We start from the raw sequence: 25,554 nt of genomic DNA on the forward strand, positions 1-25,554 counted from the left end.
CCTGTAGAGAGATGCGGGAAGTTTAGAGGCTATCCCTCCTAATTTCGTGCGAAAGGCAGACTCCACTCTCAGCTGGCCGCCAGTCAATCACAGGGGACATATAAAGACAGACAACCATTCACACTCAGATCCACACTGTCACTGGGAGGGAACTGAACCCCCACTCCCCACATTGAAGACAGGCCAGCGTGAACCACAGAGTGAACCACTACACTGTCAGTGACTAATAAGAAAATATAATTGTGTGATTTCTATAGTCCTATGGTTTCTATAATCCTAGAATCGAGAAGGCTTTTCTGCACATGAAAGTCCACAGATTCTTGAGTATCTACTGTACATACAATAAAATATGTGTGGGTGACTGACAAAGTCTGAGCTGGTTAATTCTGGTCTGCATTCGTGTAAATCAGTAAATATCATCCACTACCGTAACTTTTGTACAATTATTCAGGGAATCACTGTAAAAACCTGCCTAGGTAGCTTTTAGTGTTGGGCTAGCTGTGACAAGCAATACATCTTTATGCTGGCCTATATACAGTAACTGTGATTATATTTAATAAACAAATTATGGAACAACAAAGCAGGAAGTTTACTCTCACAACCTTTTTCTCAACAAAAGTTACATCCACCCATGTTGTTGTGATGGATGAAAACAAGTCCTAGGAATTTTGGCCATTATATTATCAATCGTTTCCAAAAACTCCAATGTTCTCTCTAAGCATCTCAGGTGAACAAGATAGAAGATGTAAATGTTTTTTTTTATTTCCTCTTTTCCATCCTCAATGCTACTTTCTCATCAGTCCAGTTTAGGCTTACATTTTGTTTTAATCCATCTTCAAAACACACTCCTCCAACCACATCACACACAGAGCACCCCAGAGCATAAGGTATGAGTGGGTTTCTGAGAGCACGTGTGCGTGTGACCATACATGCACCTCTGTGTCCTCCACCCCCAGTCAGCCGCTCTCATTCACTGTAAACCACTCTGGCTTTTGCTAATCTCTCAGTACACCGTCAGAGCTATTGTTCCTTTCGGCTTTTTGCGTTTTTATGTGCCACTCACCCTGCTCTCCGCTCATATTAATACGCTAAAAGCGCTTGAAGCTAAAAACAGTTCAAGGCTCGCTTATGCCATTGTTTTTCTTTTTTTCTTTTTAAAACAGCTCGCCTCTCACCTCCTCCACTGTGAAGATGATTGTACAACTATAGCTATACACCCGCTTATTGGCAAGTTGTGGCTGGGCTCCGAGATGTTTCTATCACAGTTTATGTATACAGAAAGCCTGTAGGCAGGCAGTGGATAGCATGAAATGAAAGCTGCCACTGATGTTCTGATTCAATGACTGTTGCCATGGCAGCAAGATGATAATGGAGTAGAGTGTTTGAATTCACACACATACAGGGATCGCAAGAGGGACAAAAAAGTGTCTCTCTTTCATTAACACATGAACACAAAAACCAAACATTGCTCATCAAGCAGCAGTGCAGTCCAGTAACATCTTCTTTGGTCCAGTGGACTGTAAAGGTCCATCATTAGTACAACAGGCTTTTGTCCAGGTTTCTGACAGCTTGTCAACATGGCTAACTATGTGATGAGACCACCATTAAAGAAGGAACGATTCAAACTTCTGCTACATTCCAAAATATAGCAGATTCACGGAAGCTCTGCAGTTTCTCCTGGGTGCCCGATTGGCAGGTTCAATAAAAACTGTTTCTGGCTCCAGTGGACGGGTTTATAGTGGTAACCTCTGGCCAAGCATGGCACCAGGGTTAAGTTGATCATCTCTCACTCTAGTAAAATAGCCAGGGGAGTCGGTGTACCACTGGATCAACTCTCCAACTTAAAGACTCTAAACGTTACAGCTCAGATGATCGATATGGCACTGAGCAATGTTCTTTACGAGCTAATAGACAAATCCATTACTGCAAACCCCCAAGGCCTTGAGAAGGCAAAAATGGAGTTTGAGCATGTGGCCGTTTGTCTGCTGTTGCCACTTAAACTGCCACTTACACAGGCACAGATGCACACAATCACACTCGGGAAGTTAAAAGATATACCAGATGAAACATGAGCACGTCCATATTCATGCTTGCATGGTTTGATTGGCAGATCTGGGGATGTGTTTATCTCAGAGGGCATTGTAAATTCACGACTCATGGAGGATATCACGACCACAGTCATGTCAAAAGAAGATTTGTGTCTTCAAACATCAGAAGAAGAAACATATGAAATCCTTCTCATTCACATTGCTTAACAAGACCGCTGACATTTCTGGATAAGAGCACTTACATTAAATATTTGTAAATCCCTCTATGTCTAATTAGAAGTCTGTAGTCAGAATAATTCTCAGAATTGTGCCACAAAGAAGTGAAATCGGGAAAATCAGACAGAGCGCCCAGCTTGACTTTTTTTTTTTTTTTTTTTTATCATTTCCTGCCGACACGCTGCTGACACAGAGGAAAAGCGGACATGGCGGACGCTAAGGCCACGCCCCCAGTAGGTATATAGCGCCGAGGTGTACATTGTGCAAAACAACATCGGTTTGGCTAAAGACCCCCGAAAATGGCTCCGACAAAGAGGCACGCTTACGAAGCACAGGGTAAGCTGCAAGCTGTCACTTACGCGGAGGAACATGGGAATCGAGCACCCGCGAGAGAATTCAAGATCAACGAATCCATGGTTCGCAAGTGGAGGAAGCAGGAAAATGAGCTTCGCCAAGTCAAGAAGGAGAAGCTGAGTTTCCACGGAAAAAACCCAAAAACAAAACATGGAAACAAGGCGAGGTGGCCCGAGTTGGAAGGCCAACTCGAGCGATGAATTCATGACCAAACAAATGTTTGCCTTCAAGGTAGCATATAAACATTTCTGTTCTAATAATAATTTGGGGTTAAAGAACCTGATCCCTAATCTCTCTTTATTGAGCAAGGGACCATATTTGGTATTACAGTATCTGATATTTAAATGTAATGTATGGTACAGGCTGAAGGACCATGTGATTTCTGCTGAAGCATATCGTTGATATAAATAAAATGTTAATAAACGTGAACAAATTAATAAAGTTAGTAAAGTAAACATGGGTAAAGCATAGGTAACAACTTTGAATTCCTAAATATTTTAATGACTGCCTAAATGATTAATTGTGAAGTGAACGGATGTGGCTGTTGAATTGTTGTTGGACCAAGATGGATCACGCTCCGACCCAAATCTGATGGTTCAACAATAAGGCCTGGAGGCTTTCTTCTGGTCATAACACTGTGTGTGTTGTGCGCATGTGCCTGTGTGAGTGTCAGTGATAAACTCCAGCTGAACCCTTTTTTTTTTTTTTGTCTTTTGTAGTGCCAATCTCCTCAACTCTAACATTGCACTCTTTGTCATCAATACGTAGAGGTTGATATTTTCACGAGTTTGTCAGCAGGCTTGACTGATGCTCTGGAATGCCCACAGCCATCCTCAAGGGAGGTGTCACAGTTGGACATACAACTACCCAAGACAACCAGCACACACGCACACACAAACATTTATACTGCCTTTTTCACATATAGACACATATATCACATATACATAATAGAATACATGCAGGCATGTATTGAATCTTAAAACTGAATATTTCCCTTTGTCTCTCTATTTTCCTTATAACGCATGCACCGACAACACATTCACTGACAAAATTGACATGTCACCTTCAATCAGATTTCTGCCAGTTTTAAGATGACATCATTAATGGATTTGGGAGGGGGCGTGCTCTGAAGACAAATGGAATGAAAGGTCTTTCCGACTTAAAATGTAGTTTCATTTTGGCAACAATGTAAGGTTTTTCATTGTAGCCCCATTACATCGAAACTTTTACTTTTATTATCAATGCGAGTAGAGGAGAGTATTAGACTTTGTTGTGGAGAGAAGTGTGACATCCATAATGTATTTCCTATTAGAGGACGCCACGCATGGACACCCTTGGCCACGTGTCACAGTGGGATGGACAGGAAGTGGATGAGAATAAATGAGAGCAGAGGAATAAATGTTGCCAAGTAACAAATACCAATTCAAGAGAGGGGTGAAGTATGAGTTGAAGAAAATAGAAGAGACAGAATGTGTCAGGTTCAGGAAGCCAACGGACATTTAGTCCAACATGTGACATATGAAATCCAGACATAAACCAGTTTTCATGGTGCATTGCAGCAGTTAAGCCAATTGCTTTGAACATTTAAATCCTCTCCTCTCACCTGTACCACTTCTATCCTTATTTTCTCTCCTCTTCTGTCACTCTATCTTTCTCTTTTTTTGACCCCAGATAATGATGGAAGGTCTTGTCTTAAATGATAATAATGTGGGTCCATATGCACACAGCCATCACAAATGGATTATCGTGTAATGCTGCAAGCACTTCCCCTCCCTCGCTTTCATTCGCTCCTCTTCCGCTGTGTGATCTTGCATTAGGCGGACGCCATTTCCAATCAGGCTGTCATTAAAGTGCAGCCGTGGGTGCATCCCAAACAAAAACAAGCAACCCTAAAACTATTCCTGCATCATTTTTGCCCAATTCCACCTCACGGCAGCCATCCTTGTTTAACATTGTAACATGTATCAGATTTTTTCATGTCAATGTGAACAGTGCAATTTCAATTTTTCCTATCCGACCAAGGCCTCCTTCATATGTAGATATGAATCAGATATGTAACCGACGTGAGTGCAGTATGGACGCTCATGTCACGCTCATCTGACCTATACGTCATCAAAAGGCGACAAATGTCACGTTTGTTCGACAAAACACACACGCCACATAAGCAACGGCGGACGAAGGAAAAGAAAACAGTCAGTGGTGAAAAGAAGATGCTTTAGAGCTGATAAATATAAGAAAAGGTTCTCTGGTTGCACAAAATCCTTGAAATTGCCACGAATGTGTCATGACGAGACCTATGGGACAGGCCATAATTACCTCCGTAAACACACGGCGCCTTGTGTTTGTGCGCATGCGCAATGTGGCGTCTTGTTTTGTGCGCATGACGTGACGTCAGGGACTCATTCCATCCACAGTAGAAGCTTTTGTTTTTGTAATGGGAACGACTATAAGAAAAGATCGGCTTTGACAAAAACACTGAATTGGGCATCATGCCCTGCAGTGTGAACGTAACCCAAGGTTCTCGTTTACCTGTTTCCCCATCAGCACCTCATTTTTTAATTCACATTCTAATTATACCGTTACCATTACTATTCCCTCATTAGCATTTTTGTTGGCATTGTCTCTCCTTTTTTGCCTTCATCATTCTCACCCCCTTCCTTTATGTTATCCTCAGCCTCTGAATATGTTCCACTTTTTCGCAGCTAATAAACAGACAGTGCCCTTGGGGAGGAGTTGGAGAGCTTTGTCTTTGTTTGTGTGCACCTCTAACTAACTCTCCATCTGCAGGGAGCCAAGCCTGCCAGTGCAAGACAGATAGCTGGCTCAATCCCAAGCTCCTTTCCAGTTGGTCTCATTTCTTTACCTTAACCTCACTACGTCTCCCTCCTTCCAAGATAAAGACCTCCCTCTGAGGTAAATGTCAGCTGCCGAGAGTCACCAGTTACTGATGACACCAGACCCAATGATTAATTTTCCCCAAAAATATTTTTGTAAGCCAAATCTGTTTCAGCTTTCAGTAGATATCCAATCGTCTCTAAGCTCCATGACGTGGGCGTTCATCGTTAGACTTTCCTTATGATTAATCACTCATCCACCACTACACCGCCCCCCAGGTTTAGGCTGAAGCTGAGGCTAAATGACCAATAGCACAATTCAGTATTTAACCACATGAACAAACCTTCAAAGAAAGAGGAACATAACTGATATCAATAGGCTGAAAATAGAGTTTCAATCTTATAATTGTTTAAGGCTGTAACTTAAGCCTTTAAAAGGGTTTGATGTTTTTATATTGCTTCGAAATGGATTTATATTCTATTCAGTATGAAATTTGAAGGTGTATTGAAAATGCAGTTATGGAACAAATTACAGAAGTTGCTGGGTTTCAGAATGTGCTGCACGGTACTTACATAGACAGTAATGCACCATCAAAGGTGCAATGTGCTTTGCAAAATTTTCTATCTCCTCGGGCTTTGATGGACAATCTCCTTATAGAGTGTGAAAAGAGGTTTTATCACTCACCATTATCGGGCTCAGATTTCCTGTCATGCTCAGTGTCGGTGAGAGACAGGGCAGAGTTGGCACGGCTCGACAGGCAGGAGCTCTGTTCAGACTTCAAACCACGCATCCACATGTGCTGTAGGCCGTGAGCGGGTGAGGGTTCCACTTCCGGCTCAGTGTCCACATCTGAACCTATGCCCAGGGAGTAGCCACGGCTGTGGATGTGAGCAGTGGGTCCAGAGCATAATGCTTCCACCTCCTCTTCTTGATTCTGATGCTGTTGTTGTTGCTGTTGGTGGATGTAGTCTGGACTACTCATCTGACCAGCCTTGCAGAAATCTAAATCTACAGAAGGAGAGGTGGGGAGACATATTGAGAGCCATACAACAGCAAAGCCTCTAATACTGGGATGTGTTTGATATTTGCTTCAGCAGCTTTGCTGACCAGGTGTTCATTTAAGAAACCTGGGAACAACCCTTATAATATTAAGAGACACCAGACAGAAGTGAGAAAAATATAGGTGCACACCTTTTAATGATACTCAATCAATCAAGGGCTACTATAAGCAAAAATTCACACAAAACCATTCCAAAACCTTGTAGAATGTTACAAGTATAGACATAATATACATTTCCTTTTTTTATTATGCTTTTTCTTGCCACCTGTTGTCTGAATGCTTTTCTCAAAAGATAAAACAATTTTGGAGATGATCTTTGAGAATTTTGTCAATGTGGTCAATGTTTGACCTAAATCTTTTTTTTTTTTTTGATAAATTGTCCAAAAATTGCTATGAATACACAAAAGATGACACAAATGAAGAGAAGCTATTTCGATACTTTCGTCCATATGGAAGATGTGGACAATTACTAAGACACATTTGAGTTTCAAAGGTCAAAATGCCAGCCTTGATTTTCCTTAAACATTTGCTATGAAAGCATATCCTGTTCAGACTACCTGATGTGTTTTATTGAACTTGAGATGTATTGAACTGCTGCTCAAACAGAGCACTGATCTCATCTATATTCTTCTTGGTGGGGTGAAGAGATCAGATAAAGATCAAACCTTATTAATATTGACTCAGGCTGAAGGAAAAATTGAGCCTTGCACACTTTCAGGTATTAGAACACCTTCCAATCCTAAGAATCAACCCATTATCTGAGAAGATCAGATAAAATGTGTTCGTTCTCCAGTTACACTTCAGTTCAATTCAATTGAGATATACTTTTAGAAGAAGAATTCAGACGCTCTGGTGGTTGTTTCTAATTTATATGTGGAAGTAATGAAGTCAATGTAATTTAAATAAATTATGGCACGAACTGACATAAAAACGAACTCTACTGTAGCCATGTTGACTGCATTGGAAAGGATAATTTCCAAATTCTGTGTTTAGCGCATCTAATGTATGGTCCTAGTTGGACACAGTGTATCTCATCTTCTGGAATTCCGCATGTATTACTCTAACCAGCTGTGTGACTGTACATCACAATTAGTGTAGTTGCTCTGACTAGTGGGCAAGAAGTTAGATCAATAAATCTGACACTATTGCAGGAGGAAATTTGTTTTTTGGCCAACTTTTCTCAGGTATTGTGATCAGGACTGTTACGCTCACAAAAACTCTCTCTGGTGGGATACAATTAAAGAACTGTATCTGTACAAAAAAAAACAGCATTTTAGACCTATTGACTACTGGGATGACCATCAGTGTGTCCTGTTGTGTCTGCTTCTGGAATTAAACCTGGCAAAAATAAAATCCCAATGTATAGATTAGAATCAAACTGTCTGCAATTACAACGTGATTTTCTGTTTCTTTGTAGAAAACACATCAACATACAAGCCAAACCATTATGATTGTAAACTCAGTTATACTATAATTCTTAATAAAAGTTGCCATAATTTAAATAAATAAATAAATAATTATATTTATTTTCAGTCATTTGCTTTGGGATGAGAAAAATATATATACACTGTAGAATTTGGTTATATGACAACAAAACAAAAAACCCACACAAATCACTTCATTCAAGTTCAGTCCTTGATCTAACTGAGAAAAGCACATTTGCATTATGTTTGTTCAAGTGCAATTACCACAATGAATCTGTGGAGAACTTGTTTCACTTGATTATGTTTGATTCACTCACTTAAACCTCTCTAAAGAGCACCATCTTGCTGTCCAGCTGCCATAATTCAAATGAAGGAAGCAAAAGTACGTTTGAATATGACACTCATCTGTTGAGACCTCATTTCACACATGTCGCAGTAAGCACATGAGTTATGTTTATGTTATTTATTTTATTATTTATTATATTTATGTTTTCTCTAGACTTTACACCGATTTGATTGGGCTGATCGGTATCGGACGATATTTAGCATTTTATGCTGATCGGCTTTCATGTCATAATTTGTCGATCCGAACAATGAAGTCAATGATCGGCTCCGCAAAAGACATTAGAGACATCGCCGCGTGCACAGTATATTTGAATCCAAAAGCTAGTTTATTTTTAGCCTTGTCGCATGTCTTTTGACTTAGTACTGTGAATGTATGATGGCCAAACAAGTTATTTAACAAAAAATAAAAAATAAAAAATAAACGTCAGCAGTGTGGGACAGACACGTAATGCCCGGATCAGACTACAAGACAAATTTGCTCTTTCACGATTGCACTGTCAGACTACTGCAATAAAATATTGTATTACGATACCACTGCATCCCGTTTTTTATGATCATTGGGCTTTACCTTGTCAACTCAAATGCGACCGGTTACACTTGTTACCGTGGCGACGACACAAGAGTGGATCGCGCCTACTATATTATGAAGATAAATTGGGGGAAAATGTGTGTTGCTGGTCACTGGTGCTCAGGACAGGAAAGGACGTTCGTTTAAGGCTTGCTTAAGGTATGTTCACGTACTTTTAATACGATATGGCTCACAAGCAGGCAATAAAATGTTATGTAGCTTAGCAAGCTAGCGGTAGCCCGAACAGTTGGACGTAAACATGCCGCCGTTCTGTCGAATCATGCTCTAAAGTTTCGGTGTGGGTGAAGTCATTTAATTAAAAATAAAGTAATTTAATTACAGTAAGTTAGCTCCCATTATTTCTGTCATGTCATGTTGGTTTGACCTGACTGATAAGAATACACGATCTGACTAGAGCAGTGATTTCCAACCTTTAGGGAGCCAAGGAACATATTTTACAATTGAAAGATCTCACGGCACACTAACAAATAAAAATGTCCCAAAAAGAGGATACATTAATTACTGTATTTACTTCCTGCCATCTAATAGAAGTCAATTCATTTTTTTCTGTCCGTCACTATGCCTCACTGGCATAAATAGAGGAAAAAAGATATATTATTTGTTGTAAATATTTTTTTGGAGCAATTAAGAACATAAATATATACAGTAAATAGGGGCTATTGACCCCCCGCCCCCCCGACCCCATTGACGATCGACCTGGGGTGCGCAATCGACGGGTGGCGCATAAGACGCAGAGTTTTGACATAAATTTTTCCGGAGGCAAATCCCCCCCAGCAACACCGCCCAAGCCCACCACAAACCAATCCCCGCCCCCGCCTCCATAGCCATGCGTTGACAACCCGCGCAATTGACGGCCGTCGCACAGATCGCCATTCTGTCCAGGACTGCTTCTGCCCAGCGTGCCAATGTTTACCCAGGGCACATATGCCAAAGGTTGCCGATCCCTGCTGCATGTAGTCAATCTCATTCACTAACTGTTTCACTTGTGCATTTTTTTCAAAGAGCACTCCCACAGGATACTTTCACATATTTAGTGTGTCATGATTGTGCAAAACCATTGTTTTATTGCAATTATATTATTCTGTTGTTTTATAGGTTAGATATATAAAGTGTCATAATAATCAGCAAAGCATTCTTACGCTATAAAATGACTTTTGAAGGGTAAGAATGCCGACTCTTTGACCAATAATCTAAGTTTGCATTTCATTACTATTGCGTCTCAACAAGTGTAAATAATAGAAACACACATTTATCTCTTTTCAAATATAATCCAAAAACAAATTTGTCCTAAAACTGATCAAAACAAAACCAATTTTTATTGGATAGTGTTGATTTTACGCTGACATGACACAAAGGAAATCATTATGGTCAACAGCCTTTACTGGGAAAGAATCCGATATAGCTTTATGCCTGACCTCAGCATCTCATACGTACAGCATATTTCTCAGTTGCTGGACTGGGTGAGATGTACTATTAAATTGACAAAGAAAAAGTGTGACATCAGGAAATACAAAAAGGAAAGGAAAGGCAGACTCACATATGACAGGAAATGTGAATAATATGCTTTGGGAATTAGATGAATTGGCTGATGCCTGTCATCCATTAAAAATGTCACTGGAGGCAATGCCCCCCTTAACAGTTGGTTACTTAGGTAGGCTATACTTTATATAAGTCTGTTGCCCAAAGATGAACAGATGTGCTTCATATTACCGGCTGTCAATGACATTTGAAAGGCTGCTTTGGGGGGGTCGTTTGCACCTTACCATATGACGCTGAAGCACGCCATCAGCGTCATTTGGTCAGGATTTTACCTCTTTCTTTTTTAACATAATGGAAAGGCAGAGAAACCTAATAGAATAGACAAATGCTGGCAAACCGACTATGACTGATGGTCATCGTGGGTGGTGGCATGTTGTCCAATATGACAAAATCTATAGTAGGCGGTGTTTAAAATATGAAATCTCTGGAACAGCTTGTCCAAATGGTTGTAACGATTATGGATGGATAATATTGCTTGTTAGCATAGTGGGATAGTCTTGCAGAAAAGCAGGACGTTAGGGTGGCAGAAAGTGCATCTATTGATCACAGTGAACCCTGCACAGCAGCACACTTGTGATGAGGTACAGCTTCTCTCTTAACACCATACATGACCTGCATAAAGGCCATCCATCACAGAACGCGTTGGCCCATTTCGCCTCCTGTCTCCAGTAGGGAAGAATTTCTCAGTGTGTATGTGTCACCGTTAGCTCATGTGTGTCTGTGTGTGTAATGAAGGGTGGTGTTCCACCCCAGGTGAGGCCAAAGAGGTTTGGGGCTGACCCAGTTTAGCTGTGGGAGGGAAATATCACCTCAATGGAGGGGAGGTAATTGGCTGCCTCCGACTGTCCTTCTGGCTCATTGTAGACTGTAATAGGTAATTCACATAGGCCCTTTTAAAATATGTGTGTGTGTGTGTGTGTGTGCCTTTTGTGCCTATACATCCAGATTCTGCAAAGCTTTGAGGTTGGAGGTAAATAAAGACATAAAGACAAGCATATGGGATACCTGGCTGGGCTTGGCTGTAGTTGTTCTGTCTTTCACGGTGTGATCCAAGCGTGAGGCGTAGCTCATGTGTGTAGTCAGGAAGGGTTTCACGTGAGGTGTAAGAGCGGTGGTGGGTGCGACCATCCTCGCTCTCATCAGACGAACTGGTGTAGGACATCTCCATTTCATGGCGGCCCTTAGACAGCGGCTGGTAGGGTTTACTGTCCATCTCCTCCATGGCTTGAAGGGCATCCACTTAATCACTCAGCACAGCCACAATGCAGAATACAGAGTCTGTGAATCTGGGGTGGGAGGGGGAAAGGGTAGGGGTGGGTAAAGGTGAGAGAATGGAGAGGACAATGGAGAGGAAAAGGGATGAACCGGTGCAGTGAAATGAAAGGAACCAGGGGATTGAATGGGCAAGGTAGAGGAGGAAAAATAGCACAAGAAGTGTGTTATTGAACACAGTGGCACAATACTGCAGCATCTGCTCATTCCCATTACACATTCACAAACAGTATTTGGCCTCCTTGATATTTCACACCAAAGGTTGGTTCCAATCAATACAGTCCGAGTGGAATGCAATTATGTTTGAATGCATTTGATGAAAAGTTGGCCTGAATAAGGAGCTATAGTTTTTTTTGTTTGTTTGTTTTTTTCCAATCCAGTTGCTATTGCGAGATTAATCTTAGTCTTCTACAGAGAACTATTGACAGGTATCAGATTCATCAAGTGTGTTGGTGGGTCTCTCTTAGTAATAAACACAGTGACTCACTCACCATTTTATTACGTAATGATGAAACACTTACAAACCACAGAGTCATTGCCCTCCTAATTTGAGTCATCTGAAGTGACTTCTTTCAGTTCCATCCAATTAGCCTTGTTCCTCTTCCCACGACATTGAAATCTTCTGCAATGTGCTTTTAACGCCAAAACGATTGCTTTATTAGGACATTGATTCGCAACACAGAATATGTGATTAGAAAGTACTTCATTATCATCAGTTCCACAGCATTTACATTTGAAAAGCAGCGATAAGACACTATGTTATAAACCATAAAAGCACTCTGTGCCATCTTTTTTATTATAGCAATGTTATTTTGAAACACATGAGCAACAAAAATCATTCGTAAATCATTATAAATGTTCACAATAGTAAGTACCGGTATACGTTATTATTAATAGTGTATGCTTATTGAGCAAAGCAATGCCAATATTTTTCTGACTGGCCACTGGTTTCTTGGCAGAGCTCATAGGGCTCAATCATGCCTGCCGCAAAGACTAATGTTTGAACAACAAGCGTAGGCCTAGACTACATGCTGAAAGGAACAGGAAGTTCGAAAGACAGTACTACTAAGGCATGTATTACATTTGTAAATGTATTAATTTATTAGCATTGGATTTTCAATTTAATCCCTACTATGAAAGAAAACCAAACAGCCTGGATGTTTGGGGCACAACACCCCTTGTCGCTCATGCAAAGACACCACTGATTAACTTTCAGGTACTATGCCCAGCTTGAAGTATTTTCGGCAGATGTAAAGCTTCTAAATGGTGCTTGAGAGGGTCATTGCTCACAGAGACAAAGTGCTATGGTATTGACCTCTTCAGGGAGTCTTGTAGTCCATATATCAAAGGTATTAGAGTGTACCTGCTCAATACCTCAGAGATATGCAGCAAAAGGTGATCACCACCAGTCTGCCAAGTGGGCAAAATAGCAGAATACAGTGTTCCCTCGTTTTCCGCGGTTAATGGGGACCAGAACCCCCCGCGAAAGGTGAAAAACCGCGAAGTAGGATTTGCCAAACGCACATTAACATTTATTATACAGTAATTAACATTCATCAACATTGCCTTCTGAGAGAGGCGAAGAGGCTTGTGTTGGTGGCGGAGGTTTGGCCTTTGTCCTGATCAGTGTCCAAACTCACTCTCTTTTCCCTGCAATCAGTAATCCACAATGCCAATGCCGCTTCCATTTTCACAATTCTCTTATTACGCAGAGTTACCACACGTTTTGCTTCCTTATTGAAGGTTATTGAAGCAGTTTTGCGGATGTTTGCTTCCTCTTTCTTTATGTACTGCACTCTAGGCGTGCCACAGATGCATAACTTCTGCCTTCTTTGATCAAATCTAAAAGTTTCACTTTTTCATGGTCATCATCTTCTTCTTCCTATTGGGCGCCCCGGAGGAAGCTTTCGCAGGGGCACAGCGCTTCGGCGGCATTGTCACGGCTTGCTTAACTAATCAAAAAAATTATCGCTTAAAGAAAAAAAGTTATTGCGAACACAACAGCGTGGACGAGACTGGCAAGACACAACAAGGGAAGATGCTGGGTGAGGCTGCAATGATGCGCAGCCTATCAGCTCACGGGATAAATCCACTCGTGCTCTCATTGGTTGATGTCGCACCGGGAACCAATCACGCGCCTTGTATGAGGCCCGTACAGTACATGTGTGGACAGGCATGTACAAAGCCTCTGAGTCAACTCATTTCTTTGTTTGGCATGCAGGGAAACCTTCTCTGGCGCGCATCAACATGAAACAACGCGTCTTTCCGCAATATGGCTGCCGATATGGCTGTATTTTTTTTTTTACTGAATATTTTGGAAAAGCCCGCGAAGCACTGAAGCCGCAAAACGTGAAGCGGCGAGGGAACACTGTAATTCATTTTGGGCCATATTCTCCTATAAGCTTAAATGAGAAAAGGTGTACAGTTACAAACTTTTCTGGTTGCTCGGATTCTCTGATCCACTTAAGTCTGTTATTTAAGCACTCTTGTGCTAGATACACACTTCTGGGTGGAGCAACCCTAAAATGTGGGTCTTCCCTGTCAAATTTGGCTTTGGATGCATTCTCCTGTCAACTAAAGCACATAAGCTCTCATGCATTTCAGGGGCTGTCGTAAATCCAGCGTCCTGTGAAGGTGAAACATCCTATTGCACTTCATGTTTGGCGTCAGATACAACATACGTCACCACATATTTTAAGCGACTACCAGAAAGGTATCAAATGTTTGTAGAGAGACCAAAAATATTTTATTGTGAGGAGCAATTGCACTTCAAACATGGTTAGCGGCCTGCATAAAAAATAAAAAAAACAAGCATTTTGAATTTTTGGAAGGTGCAGGTCTCCCAATATTACAGCAAATACATTCATCATATATCCAACACCTTTATTTTTGTTCTAGTCTTGCTGATTTTTTTAAACACCAGTTCCCATCAGATCCTAACGACTCTCTCTGATTTCACACAGTTTTTGAGTACTTTGTATATTTTCTGTGCTGTTTTAAATTTAACAAAGTCATACAATTTGAGAGTAATTGAATTAATAAATAGTGTATTGGTTGGTTCCATGTAGTTTGCTCAATTAATCATTTATATAGCTCTTTTTTGTTACTTATATATAGGGTGAATGTTGGTTTGACAGGTGTTGTTGCCCCATATCTCCATGCTTGCGTTGCTCTCCCAAATTTTTCATTGTGAAAACTATCAAAGCTACCTAAAACACAAAACCCTGATTTAAATAAGGGGGTCTCCACCACATTTACAACTATTGCCAGTTGTGCTGCAATCTTAAAATATCACACGCAACACGCCCACCAATAATGCTTGCAAACTGTTCGAGTGAACGTGCAATTTATCTATTTGGGATCTAAGTAAACCAGGCCCATAGCATCTAATTATATTTGCCTCAGAACTCTACAATAAGCTGTAAGAGTGAGTCATTTCCTTTTTTATTGGCAACACGTATTGCGGGAAATCAAAGCCCACTATTATCTCTGCTGCTTTGTCAGGATGGAATTGACTGGTGTCACCTTCTCTTTGGTACAGCGAGGAGTGAGTATACGTTACCCGTGAGCTCTGAGCTTGCTGCAGGCACTGACTGCCTTCTGTCTCCGCAGAGGCCCTCTGTCCTGTTTCATGTCAGTCACACACTTACATGCACGGATGAAGGCATGCAATCACGCACCCTGCGAACCGCCTCGTTCGCCGTCATGGATGCAAACAAAAGCAGCACATATAGATTGAGATTCTAGATTTGTTTGATGTACAACGTTTTCTTCAGGCTACATCAAACCTGGGCAAAGTCTCTGACCAGATCTAAGACTTGAGTCTTCAGATATGTTGGCTTTGTGTGGCGCTCCCTCACAGATGAGCGTGCGTGTGTGTGTGTGTGTGTGTGTGCGCGTGTGTGTCTTTCTCCCATTGTTTAAGGTTGAAAACATTTTAAATATGACTAAAATGTTGGCAATGTCTTTATCTAGCGATGTCTTTCTCAGTGTGACTACTTAGTATTAAAATTATATAACAAGTTCTAGAGAGTATTTCAGGTGTTCTATTTATTTATTTATTTGTTAGCTGTCAACATTGCAGCTGAGAGAGCGCCAGGGCAAAACATATTTTATTTTATTGGAATGTACATTGTACTTTTTGCATAAATATGACAATGAACTAAACTTGAAGTAGAACTAGAGTGTGTGTTAGTAGCACTCACTAGCTACGCGACAAGACTGCAATTGTCGGTGGGACAACAACATGGAAGTTTATCTCAGCGGTTAGTCTAATGGTTTGATGCAGCATAAATCGATGTGTCATGCCTGAGGAGTAAGACGTTAGGATGACGTAATAGAAATGCAACTACTGTTGTATGACTGTCTCTGTTAGTGTCGCAACAGAGCTATCCCAATACCTCGCGCTTCAAAATAACGATATAGACGATGGAGGGTTGTATCCAACAGCAGACGTTTTTATATCGCACTATGATATTTTGGGTTATATTGCACAACTCTATCTATACCAATAGAATCTTATTAAAACAAGACAATTTAATGCTTTATATGAATATATAAAATAAATATGGAATACAGTTGAGGTTATCAGATTGGCGTGGCGCTGGACAACCGTTCCAGTTTCTCATGTAGCTCCTCTGTCAAATTAATTGCCCACCCCTGGGGTACATGCAGTCTCTCACCTTATTCCCTCTTATGCTGCACTCTTTCTCCCACCTTACGTGCAATACAGCCTCTATTCTGTCCTCCAAGGCCTCTGCATTTAGAGACTGTAAGCCTGCTGGTGGGGGTTATTCCATCTAATTCTAGTCCACAGTGGGGTGCCCATTAGGGGGCTTGATTCTTGGTTTTGATGTCAAAACCTAGAGGTTGTTTCCTAGAGCCAAGCTCACTTCAAACAAGACACATGGGTTTTCTGGAGGAAAAGTGAGCGTGTGGTACCTTGGAACAACACCAGACTAGAAGAGTAGAGTATTTTAGAGTGGTGCACTTAGAGTTCATAAAAAATCACAAGTTCAGTCCTAGAAATGGCTGTAGGGGTTGAAATAAACAGATACCTTACAGTGAATTCCAATTCTTCTTCAAAACCAATTTATTACTCGTCTATTGTTATTCTTCCTAATGACTCTTCAATATACAGGACCTGTATCACATGGGAATACAGATGGTTCCCTCAGTTACATTTGTGCACTAAGTGCTTCACTGACTGCATTGGTCTTTGTGCTTATTGTGACAACAAATTGATCAAGTTTGGTGTACAGTATTTTTTTTTTCTTTTTCCTTCCTGAACAGGAATTTGTGTACAGTATTTGACATTAATGTGACATTCCGTTATCAAGATGCAACTACAAATTATGGAGATGGAATGTGGTTCTTTAAAATGCCAACTTTTGGAATTGCATTTTACCTAACATTTTGAGCGAACTAAACCCTTTTCTAAAACTTAATTTGAAAATATCAAAGGATTGCTACTAGTTTAAGTGTCTTTTCAGTCAGTTGTTTATGTTCATTAAGACAACATTTTTGAGTGGACATTATTTTCAAGTGCTCTATTTAAGAATAATAAAAGAATCCACATACTAAGAGCTTCTATTTGATCAACAATTGTTTCCTTGGCCCTCTCGTAGTGAATATTTATCTACAGTAGCATGCTTTATCGCCCATTTCATCAGCGAGCTGCAACTAAGAAAGTGATCTTATTCCACACATGACTATGAAATATTCATGAACTTAAATGATTAATGAATCCCAAGCTTCTGTATTAACCACAGAGCAGTCATATTTGTTTAGCAATGAAATAATATGGTATTGATAGACTAGTATCACAATTTACAGGAGAAGAAAAATGAACCATGAAGTTTTAACATTTGAAACACATCTCAAGAGGACCCACTAATGGACCTGAACTGTATAAGTATATGAATGTCATTTCAGTTCTAATTTACATTAAATCTATAATTCATCCGTGTGTAATGAACTCCTCTGTGCTCAATTTTAAACAACCACACAAAGTGGACTGCATGCATCACATTACAGTGTTGCCCTTCCACACGACCACAACCCCCTCCCCCATTCACTTTTAGCCAGTGTTAACTCCTCTTTGTCTTATCACCGGTACACTCTCCATACACACACGTACACTCACGCATAAATTCATGAGGGACTCACCAATCCATCACAATATTGGAGCCTTCACAGACTTGCTCCACTCTTGTCCATCCAGAGCAATCAAAGACAAATGCGCTGCTTTTGTAAATCTGCTTAGAGGCGTGATCAAGGCTGACATACATATGTTTGAAAAGGATTTACAAAATCAACTCAGGGTCGAGGTCCCTAAGAGGTCAGGCAACAATGACGCAAACAGCGGGGTAGAGATGTCATGTCCAAAGACCATGAGAAACGTGATTTATGCTTCTCAATCTCCAACAAACATCTTGAACTTCTGATGTATGAGAAGGGAGCATGCAAAATCAAATAGGAGAGGCAGCGAATGAGGAAGAGGCCAGCAGAAGCAGAGAAATCGAGTTTCACGTTGGTAAATAAATGAGAAGAATAGGGAGGGCAAAGTGGAGCCAACATTATTATTAGTTCCTCCGAATGATGCTGTGCAGCCGCTGGATTTCAAACACATTTTCACAATAGTGAGAAGGTATTCTTTTCATAACATCTTGGAGACCCCGTGAAACGGAGCTGCTTTATTTGTTCGCTGTGGCCTTTGCACATTTCGGTGAAGCTTGTTTGCACATGCTAAGCCTGCTCTCTAAACAGACCACAGGGACAAAAAAGAGAAACACTGAGAAATCTACTCACACTCAAGACTTTACCTCTCTGCCACAGATGCGTTCAAATAAAATAGTGAAAAGCTCATGTTGTTTGCATGTTTTTCATTTTGTTTACCATTACAAAGGGTTGATCATCAGAGCGGAAGTAGGATGAGGATGAGGCTATAGATGCAGATCCATGGCTTTTAGGCCCTTTGGGAGTAAATGGTGAGGTGTAAGTACAATGCCGCTTCTTCTATCAATGTGTAAAATTAAGGTAAGGATTTTCTCAGAGTCTTTGGAAATCTTGTGATGAATCATGTTTAAAAAAAAAAAAAAAAAAAAAAGCATCGATTGACAGCCCTAGTTTTAACGGCTCGAATATGCAACAAAATTACAAGTTATAATGTCAAGAGGAGGAAGAGGAACGATGAACATGGGATGACCAGACAATCTTTTCCCAGAAAATGCCAGGTTATCTTTTTACAGTGAACACTGTTGTGGGCTTAATAATACAATTATTGTACATATTTATATTGAGCCCATTATTTGAATACATTTATTCAAGGCCAACATATATTAATAACCCATTTTTGTATTCATATAAGTTAAAAAATATTCAGATACCAAGGGAGAGGATGAGCTGATATATATATATATATATTTTTTTTTTTTTACTTCCTTCTACTCCTTTTGAACATGTAAATGTTTCGAATGATCTAATTGATTTATACTTCTCCAGCGTCAACCCCACAAGAAGCCTCGTCTGCCTCTACTGGAAGCTTCCATCATGCTGCTGCCCGCTGTCAAGCCAGCCGGCTATCAGCTAGTGGCCAAAACTACTCTAGTTACTCATCTGCCTTGGGGATAAGGAGTAGAGTGTTTTAGAGGCACCTTATGATGTTTCAGAAAGAGCACAAAAATATGCAGTGAGGTGTGAATATGTCCATTTTTCAGCAAATGGTTTTATTTATGCTCAACAGAAAAAAAGTTTGAGTAGGTGAGGGTCTACTTTAATGCAGGATTTCAATGTCTCTTGATTGATTATGACTTGTACATTAAGTTCAATCCGATCTGCAGTGCACTTGGACACATTCATAGTCGCTGAAGAGGTAGATTTAAAGTTGCTTATCAATAACAGTGTGTGTCTGTGTGTGTGTGTGTGTGTATTGTATATTTATTGTGTTTTAGTTCATTTCAAATTTTGGAATGTGGAGTCAGTTTCTGTCGCTCAAAGGCACCGATGGCGTCAGTGAATGCGGCATGTGCTGATCGTTGCAAACAGCCTCTCAACACGCGCTCCCATTTCTTCACTTTCTTGCCACCCTCTTTTTCCATCACAAACGCTTCCGAGATTCAAAGTGGCTCAGTAAAACTAATGCAATACATTGCATTGTTTGTTGAGCCTCAAAACCTGATACAGGGTCACATTGCAGCTCGCCAGTAGCCGTGTGGTGTTAATTGCTTTTATGTGCGGCTAAGCAACTGTGCCGGATAACCACTGATCCCAACGAATTTAAGTGGTGCAAAACAGTTTAACAGCTATATCTCCATAACTGAGTAGTGCTTACAGGTAGTTGTCAGACCTTGCACACATTTTCAGCAATTACCTTCAAATATGTATCATGTGTTCAGAAACAAAGCTCCAAATTAACTGTATAGCGACTTTAATTAAAGGTAGCAATTGTTTTAATCTATCAGGTTTACAATTTTATTTTTTGAGTGTCAAATGTTGCAAATCAAATGTAGCTTCTTGAAGAATAGAAAATGAAAAGAATTGAAGGATGGCGAGATTGCTAGGTGAGGCATGAAGCGACGGGGTTTTAATTGATGAATACGAGTTAGATATAAATGGGCCACGACCCTCCCACCATGTTCTTGTGCTTTCATAGTTGCTCAAGCCTGAAATCTCTCGCCAATAATGTTAAGTTTACCAACTACATACAAGCCAGGACCTGACACCACACCACACCACTTGCGACCTTGATCACGTGCAAAAGTGTGTTTCCAGTGATGGAAGAATACAGCACAACAAGCTTGAGGCCCCAAAGTTTCACCAATAAAACATTCACATCATCTTTTAAAATAACAAGATGACGGAATCCTGCTTCCGGTCTTGACGAGCATTACATTAAAAGCAAATACCCCTCAAGGTAGGAAGGAACACAGCAATGACTATCGGGCGCTATTTGCGATCTTGACAATCAATAGTTTCTGATATGATCAAAACATGATAAATACGGATGAGCATGATGACCGATTAGTTGAATTATTGATAGATGGAATTTCTAACTATTTTGACTCGGAACTGTGGCTTTGGGGCAGCACGATGCACCACAATGTGGTGAGCACATCTTTCTCGTAGTCGTAGCATCTGGGTTCAACTCGACTCTTGCTTCTCTGTGTGGAGGTTGCATTCTATCCGAGTGCTATTGTGGATTTTCTCTGGGTACTAGGGTTTCTCCCCACATCGTAATCCCCCGCATATGTGACATTCACTATTTACAAATTCACCTAATGGTGGTTTTTTTTTTCAGGGGAGGAAATAAATTTAGCTCGGGTTGTTATTGGAAGTTACGGACAGTGCATGTACACATGCACTTCCAATGCATTTTCAAAGTCAGTCAAAGTCAAAGTAATTTACATTGAAGTTAAAATGAGTTTGAAATGATACAGTATTAAACAATTTTGGGATCACAGTTAAAACAATCAATATTGGCAATTATACACATATTGGGGGTTGTCAATGACTCGGTCCGTATTTCCAGCAAATAGCGGGGAATTACTGTATGTTATTTGAATACATGGAATCTGGGCCATTTCCAGGGGATAAGGACTGGGTCTTGCCACAACAGTAAAAATCCCGAAGTAGCTGACACCAACTAGGGTTGCACAATTAACGAAATGTTAATCATGATCGCGATTTTGGCTGCCATGATTAAATGAGCCTGATCGTCCTGTGATTTTTTTTTTCATTTAAAATGCGGGCACTGTTGCATATGAAAAAGGTTTCATTCGCAGCTGTGCAGCCAACCACCAGGGGGCGAACGTACGGTTAAGGTTTCATTAAGGGCCACGCTCTGTGGCCAACTTCAAAATAAAAGCTTAAAAGGGCATGGATTTCCAATGTAGTAATATATGAAGCGGCGGCACGGTGAACGACTGGTTAGCACATCTGCCTCACAGTTCTGAGGACCGGGGTTTGAATCCCAGCGCCGTCTGTGTGGCGTTTGCATGTTCTCCCCGTGCCTGCGTGGGTTTTCTCCAGGTACTCAGGTTTCCTCCCGCAACCAAAAAAACATGCATGGTAGGTTGATTGAAGACTCTAAATTATAGTTATTGCCTTTTATGCATAAACTGTATTTGCTTCCATTAAGTTTCAATTCGTGATTGCACTTTGTAAATGCATATTTATTTCGTTAGCCATTGGTAAAGAATATTTTTTTGGGGGGGAACATTTATGTTTTATTATTATCTATCATTTATTTTTATTTAAATATTAATAAAAATAGTTTTTTTCCTAACATGAGGAATAATCGTGATTAATAATCGTGATTACAATATTGATCAAAACAATCGTGATTATTATTTTGGCCATAATCGTGCAGCTCTAACACCAACCCTAAAAAGATTTGTTTTGTTTGATTTCGTTTTGTGATTTTTGTTTTACCTATAGATGCCACAAGATGGTGGCAAATTACTAATTTATATATAAAAAGTCTCCACACTCATGTTCAAATGCCAGGTTTTTCTGCTATAAAAAAGTTACATTGTTTCAAAATAAATTGACACGTTTAATGTGACCTGTAACCTGTACAGCTCAATTAATTAAATATATCGTTTAAGAGAAGGGATGTAAAAATAATTGCGATAATGTGGTTGCACAAGTGCGCACACCTTCTTATTACTGGGGATGTCGCTGTAATAATAATTAACCAGTCACATTCAGACGCATGTTAAATGGGAGTCAGCACACACTTGCTACCATTTAAAGTTTCTCTGATTAACCCCAAATAAAGTTCAAATGTTCTAGTAGGCTTTTCCGGACTCCTTGAAGAGTTACACCAAGTACAGGGCTAGATAAACATGAAAATAGGGCCAAAAATGTTTGTTCCCTCAGAAAATAATTTTTTGTTGGTAACCAAGAAACCAAACAGAAAGGAATTTGACCACAAATACACCGACACACACAGAGCCAGAGATACCCCCTAAAACCACTTAATCAATATTCCTGACAAGGTAAAGCCTTATTCAACACAATTGATATTCCTCCTCTTTTGCAAGATAAATACATGTCTCTGTCCTCCTTGCAGGCCTAAAAGGCTGTTCACACTAACTCGTTTTGCAAATAAAGCTTTACGTCAAGACTGACAAGCGCCTAAGCTCTCCGCATCAGCCACTGCTCGCTAAAAATCCTCTTTCAATAATGCATTTGGCTGCTAAAACCTCTACTTCTCAAAGATAAGCAAAGTAGCGGCAATACAGGGGCAGAATTAATTGATAAATCAATGCCAGAAATTCGATTCAGTTGTTAGCAAGTAAGACAGTACTTCCTGCGTAGCTCCTTAATTAAGTCGTTGATTATGGAGAAATAAGTGAGCTGAAAAGGAGTTGCCGAAGAGGTCTCCTATGACTATTAAGCAGCATTAGAGATTAATTTCTGAATACTAAGGGGAATAGTCTTCCATCATTGCTTTACATCATGATGTTTGCTATCTGAAAAAATGGAAGAATATGATCCGGAAGAAGGATTTTTGTAAAGTCCCTAATCTGAAAAGCCTTACTGCTCCCTATAGATTCTTATCCCTGAGCTCTATAGTTGTTTCCATGAGAGAATGATAGATGGACAGACAAAATACAGCAGCCTTGAAAGGGAAGCACCTCCTACCAAAGAGTGAAGAACATTCCCAATGGCGAGAAGACTCATTCAGAAGACTCATGCTGCAGTTCTGGTTCTTGTAAATGATAAAATAGAAATGCGTGACGTCAAGGTCAAGATGGAATGCTTGACTTTAGGCAGCATTGTTTAGGAAATGTTTTGCTTTATAAACTACTTTTTGGTAACTTTAACCTTGAAAAATATATTGTGAAAATGGTAGTCTCATTGTATGTTATTTGCTCTTTGCATAGTTTCTTTGCTTGTTAGAACTAACCAAGAAAAAATATATGTTCCTAAAATATTTGCATTTCTCATTTTGGTGCTTCTCAAATGAACCATTGTGCTTCTAGGCAGAAATTAACAGAACAAACCAACAATTATTTTTTTCTGGGCACATTGGGTGAGAATTACAAGTAGCGCATGCTGTAAAATGTGTCATTTCAGACATTCAGGCCAGTGTTAGTTCAAAAGCAGCTGCACAAACCAGCCACGATTTTATTGGCGTACATTCTGGTTACATTATTTGCTCAAATGACTTTTCTTTGTGCACTTTGCCTTGGCGTTTTGGCTGGCAATCAACAGAGAGCTTCTCTCTGTGCAGTTGGAAGTCAATTTTTGCAATGATACACATACTTTTATAAAAAAAAAAAAAAAACAGAGTTCATTGTGGATAAAGACTTTTGCTGAAATTAACCTCAACAACAAAAACAGAAAACTCATGCTGGAAAAATTCATTAACCTGATTGCACTGTATGCATGCATACAAGGCCTCCAACAGAGTAGCATCAAGCACCGTTTTAGAGCTATTCATCTTTTCCATGAGTTAATAATTCATGATAATCTAGCAAAAGTAAAGCCATGAATATTGCTGGCGATATCCACATGAGGCTATTTACCACTCAGCAGCGAATAAATGAACTCGTTTAGAGGAGGGAATGTACAGCATACAATCACTGTTTAATCTTGCAAGTATGCAACAAGCAAGTAGTTTGTCCATGTAAATCACTTCATAGTCATATAGCAAAGTTACACATATAAATAAGTCATACTCATAAATCATTTCTTACTTAGTTGCAGAATTTGATGAATGGTCTGTTCTTTAATTGTTTTCTAAAATGAAGCGGTCGACTTGCTTTGAGTTCAATCAATTTTGTCAGCATTTGTTTGAAATTTATTTTCTTTTTCACGTTAATTTTGAGAGGAGCAAGATTTAAAGAGAAAGCTATTCTGGACTGAAACCTTCCTTCCTCGATAACATGTACTAAACTGAAGGTCAATTCCTGGTCTCTCAGTAAAGGCTGTCTGGAACACACTCCATTTCGTCCTTTGAATCAACAAGACAAATATAATGGATTTTGACTTAATTGTTTTGACAACAATGCCAAGATTTGCAGGCCGATGTGAAGGACAATTTATGTAGCAATAAATCTGTGAAGAAACAAATATTGATTTTCTGTCTTCTAAAATTGTCCGCTGACTTGATTAATAAAAATTTCACAGTGAGAAATGTGTCCCTGTAGGTGGGCATCGCCTTTCTTTGTGTGCGTACGTATGTTGGGGGATGATAATGTAGCAGTTACAGTGTGTGGGGTCAGTGCGAATTTCTGGCTAACACGTAGGTGTATTACTGCTTCGACACTCCAAAACCAAATAATACGCCTTGACTAACCCAATATTTGCATTATGTGGAAGGTGCTATTCTAGGGAAAAGCCCACAATATGTCACAATCCACTGCAGACAAATTAAGCACTCAGAAATGACCGCAGCCTCTTTCTGACAGCTTTTCTGTTTCAGCCCTCCAGCTAGCCACGCTCCTTTAACACTCCTCTTCACATGCTAAAAAATGCACACGCCACACTCCTCTTGGCAAATTAATCTCATATTTTAAAGAAAGGTGGAGTGGCCTGACCAGTAAGCCTCTTGAGGCTCTGATCCTTTTGTCGTTAGACAGAGAAGCAGGGTGTTGAAGGTGCGGGAGTGTGAAGGAAGGCTGCAATTGCATTTTCACAATACAATTCTCATACAACACTTTGCCTCTTGTTAAAGCACATATAGGTCCTGACTTTTGCCCAGAGCCCAATGGACGAACACAAGATGGAATAAAGAGCTGGAGATGCCAGTTGAGACAAAGCCAAATGCTTAAAAGAAGATTGCCTCTGGCCTACATGCTACAACCCGAGCTGTGTGCGCGCGTGTATGTGTGTGTGTGCATGAGCGTGTGCAGGCACATG

At 40.1% G+C, this 25,554-nt stretch overlaps 1 protein-coding gene across 1 annotated transcript in view; it reads right to left on the reverse strand.

The window, feature by feature from the left end:
• Nucleotides 1–25,554, reverse strand: part of tenm1 (teneurin transmembrane protein 1) — a 228,295-nt gene that overhangs the window by 199,452 nt on the left and 3,289 nt on the right. The window contains 2 exon segments of the mRNA XM_061685196.1: nucleotides 6,138–6,461; nucleotides 11,416–11,696. Coding sequence (XP_061541180.1) covers nucleotides 6,138–6,461; nucleotides 11,416–11,632 — 541 coding nt within the window. The 5' untranslated portion in view covers nucleotides 11,633–11,696.

Source organism: Phycodurus eques, chromosome 9, assembly GCF_024500275.1.
Source record: "Phycodurus eques isolate BA_2022a chromosome 9, UOR_Pequ_1.1, whole genome shotgun sequence".
Lineage (NCBI taxonomy): Eukaryota > Metazoa > Chordata > Actinopteri > Syngnathiformes > Syngnathidae > Phycodurus > Phycodurus eques.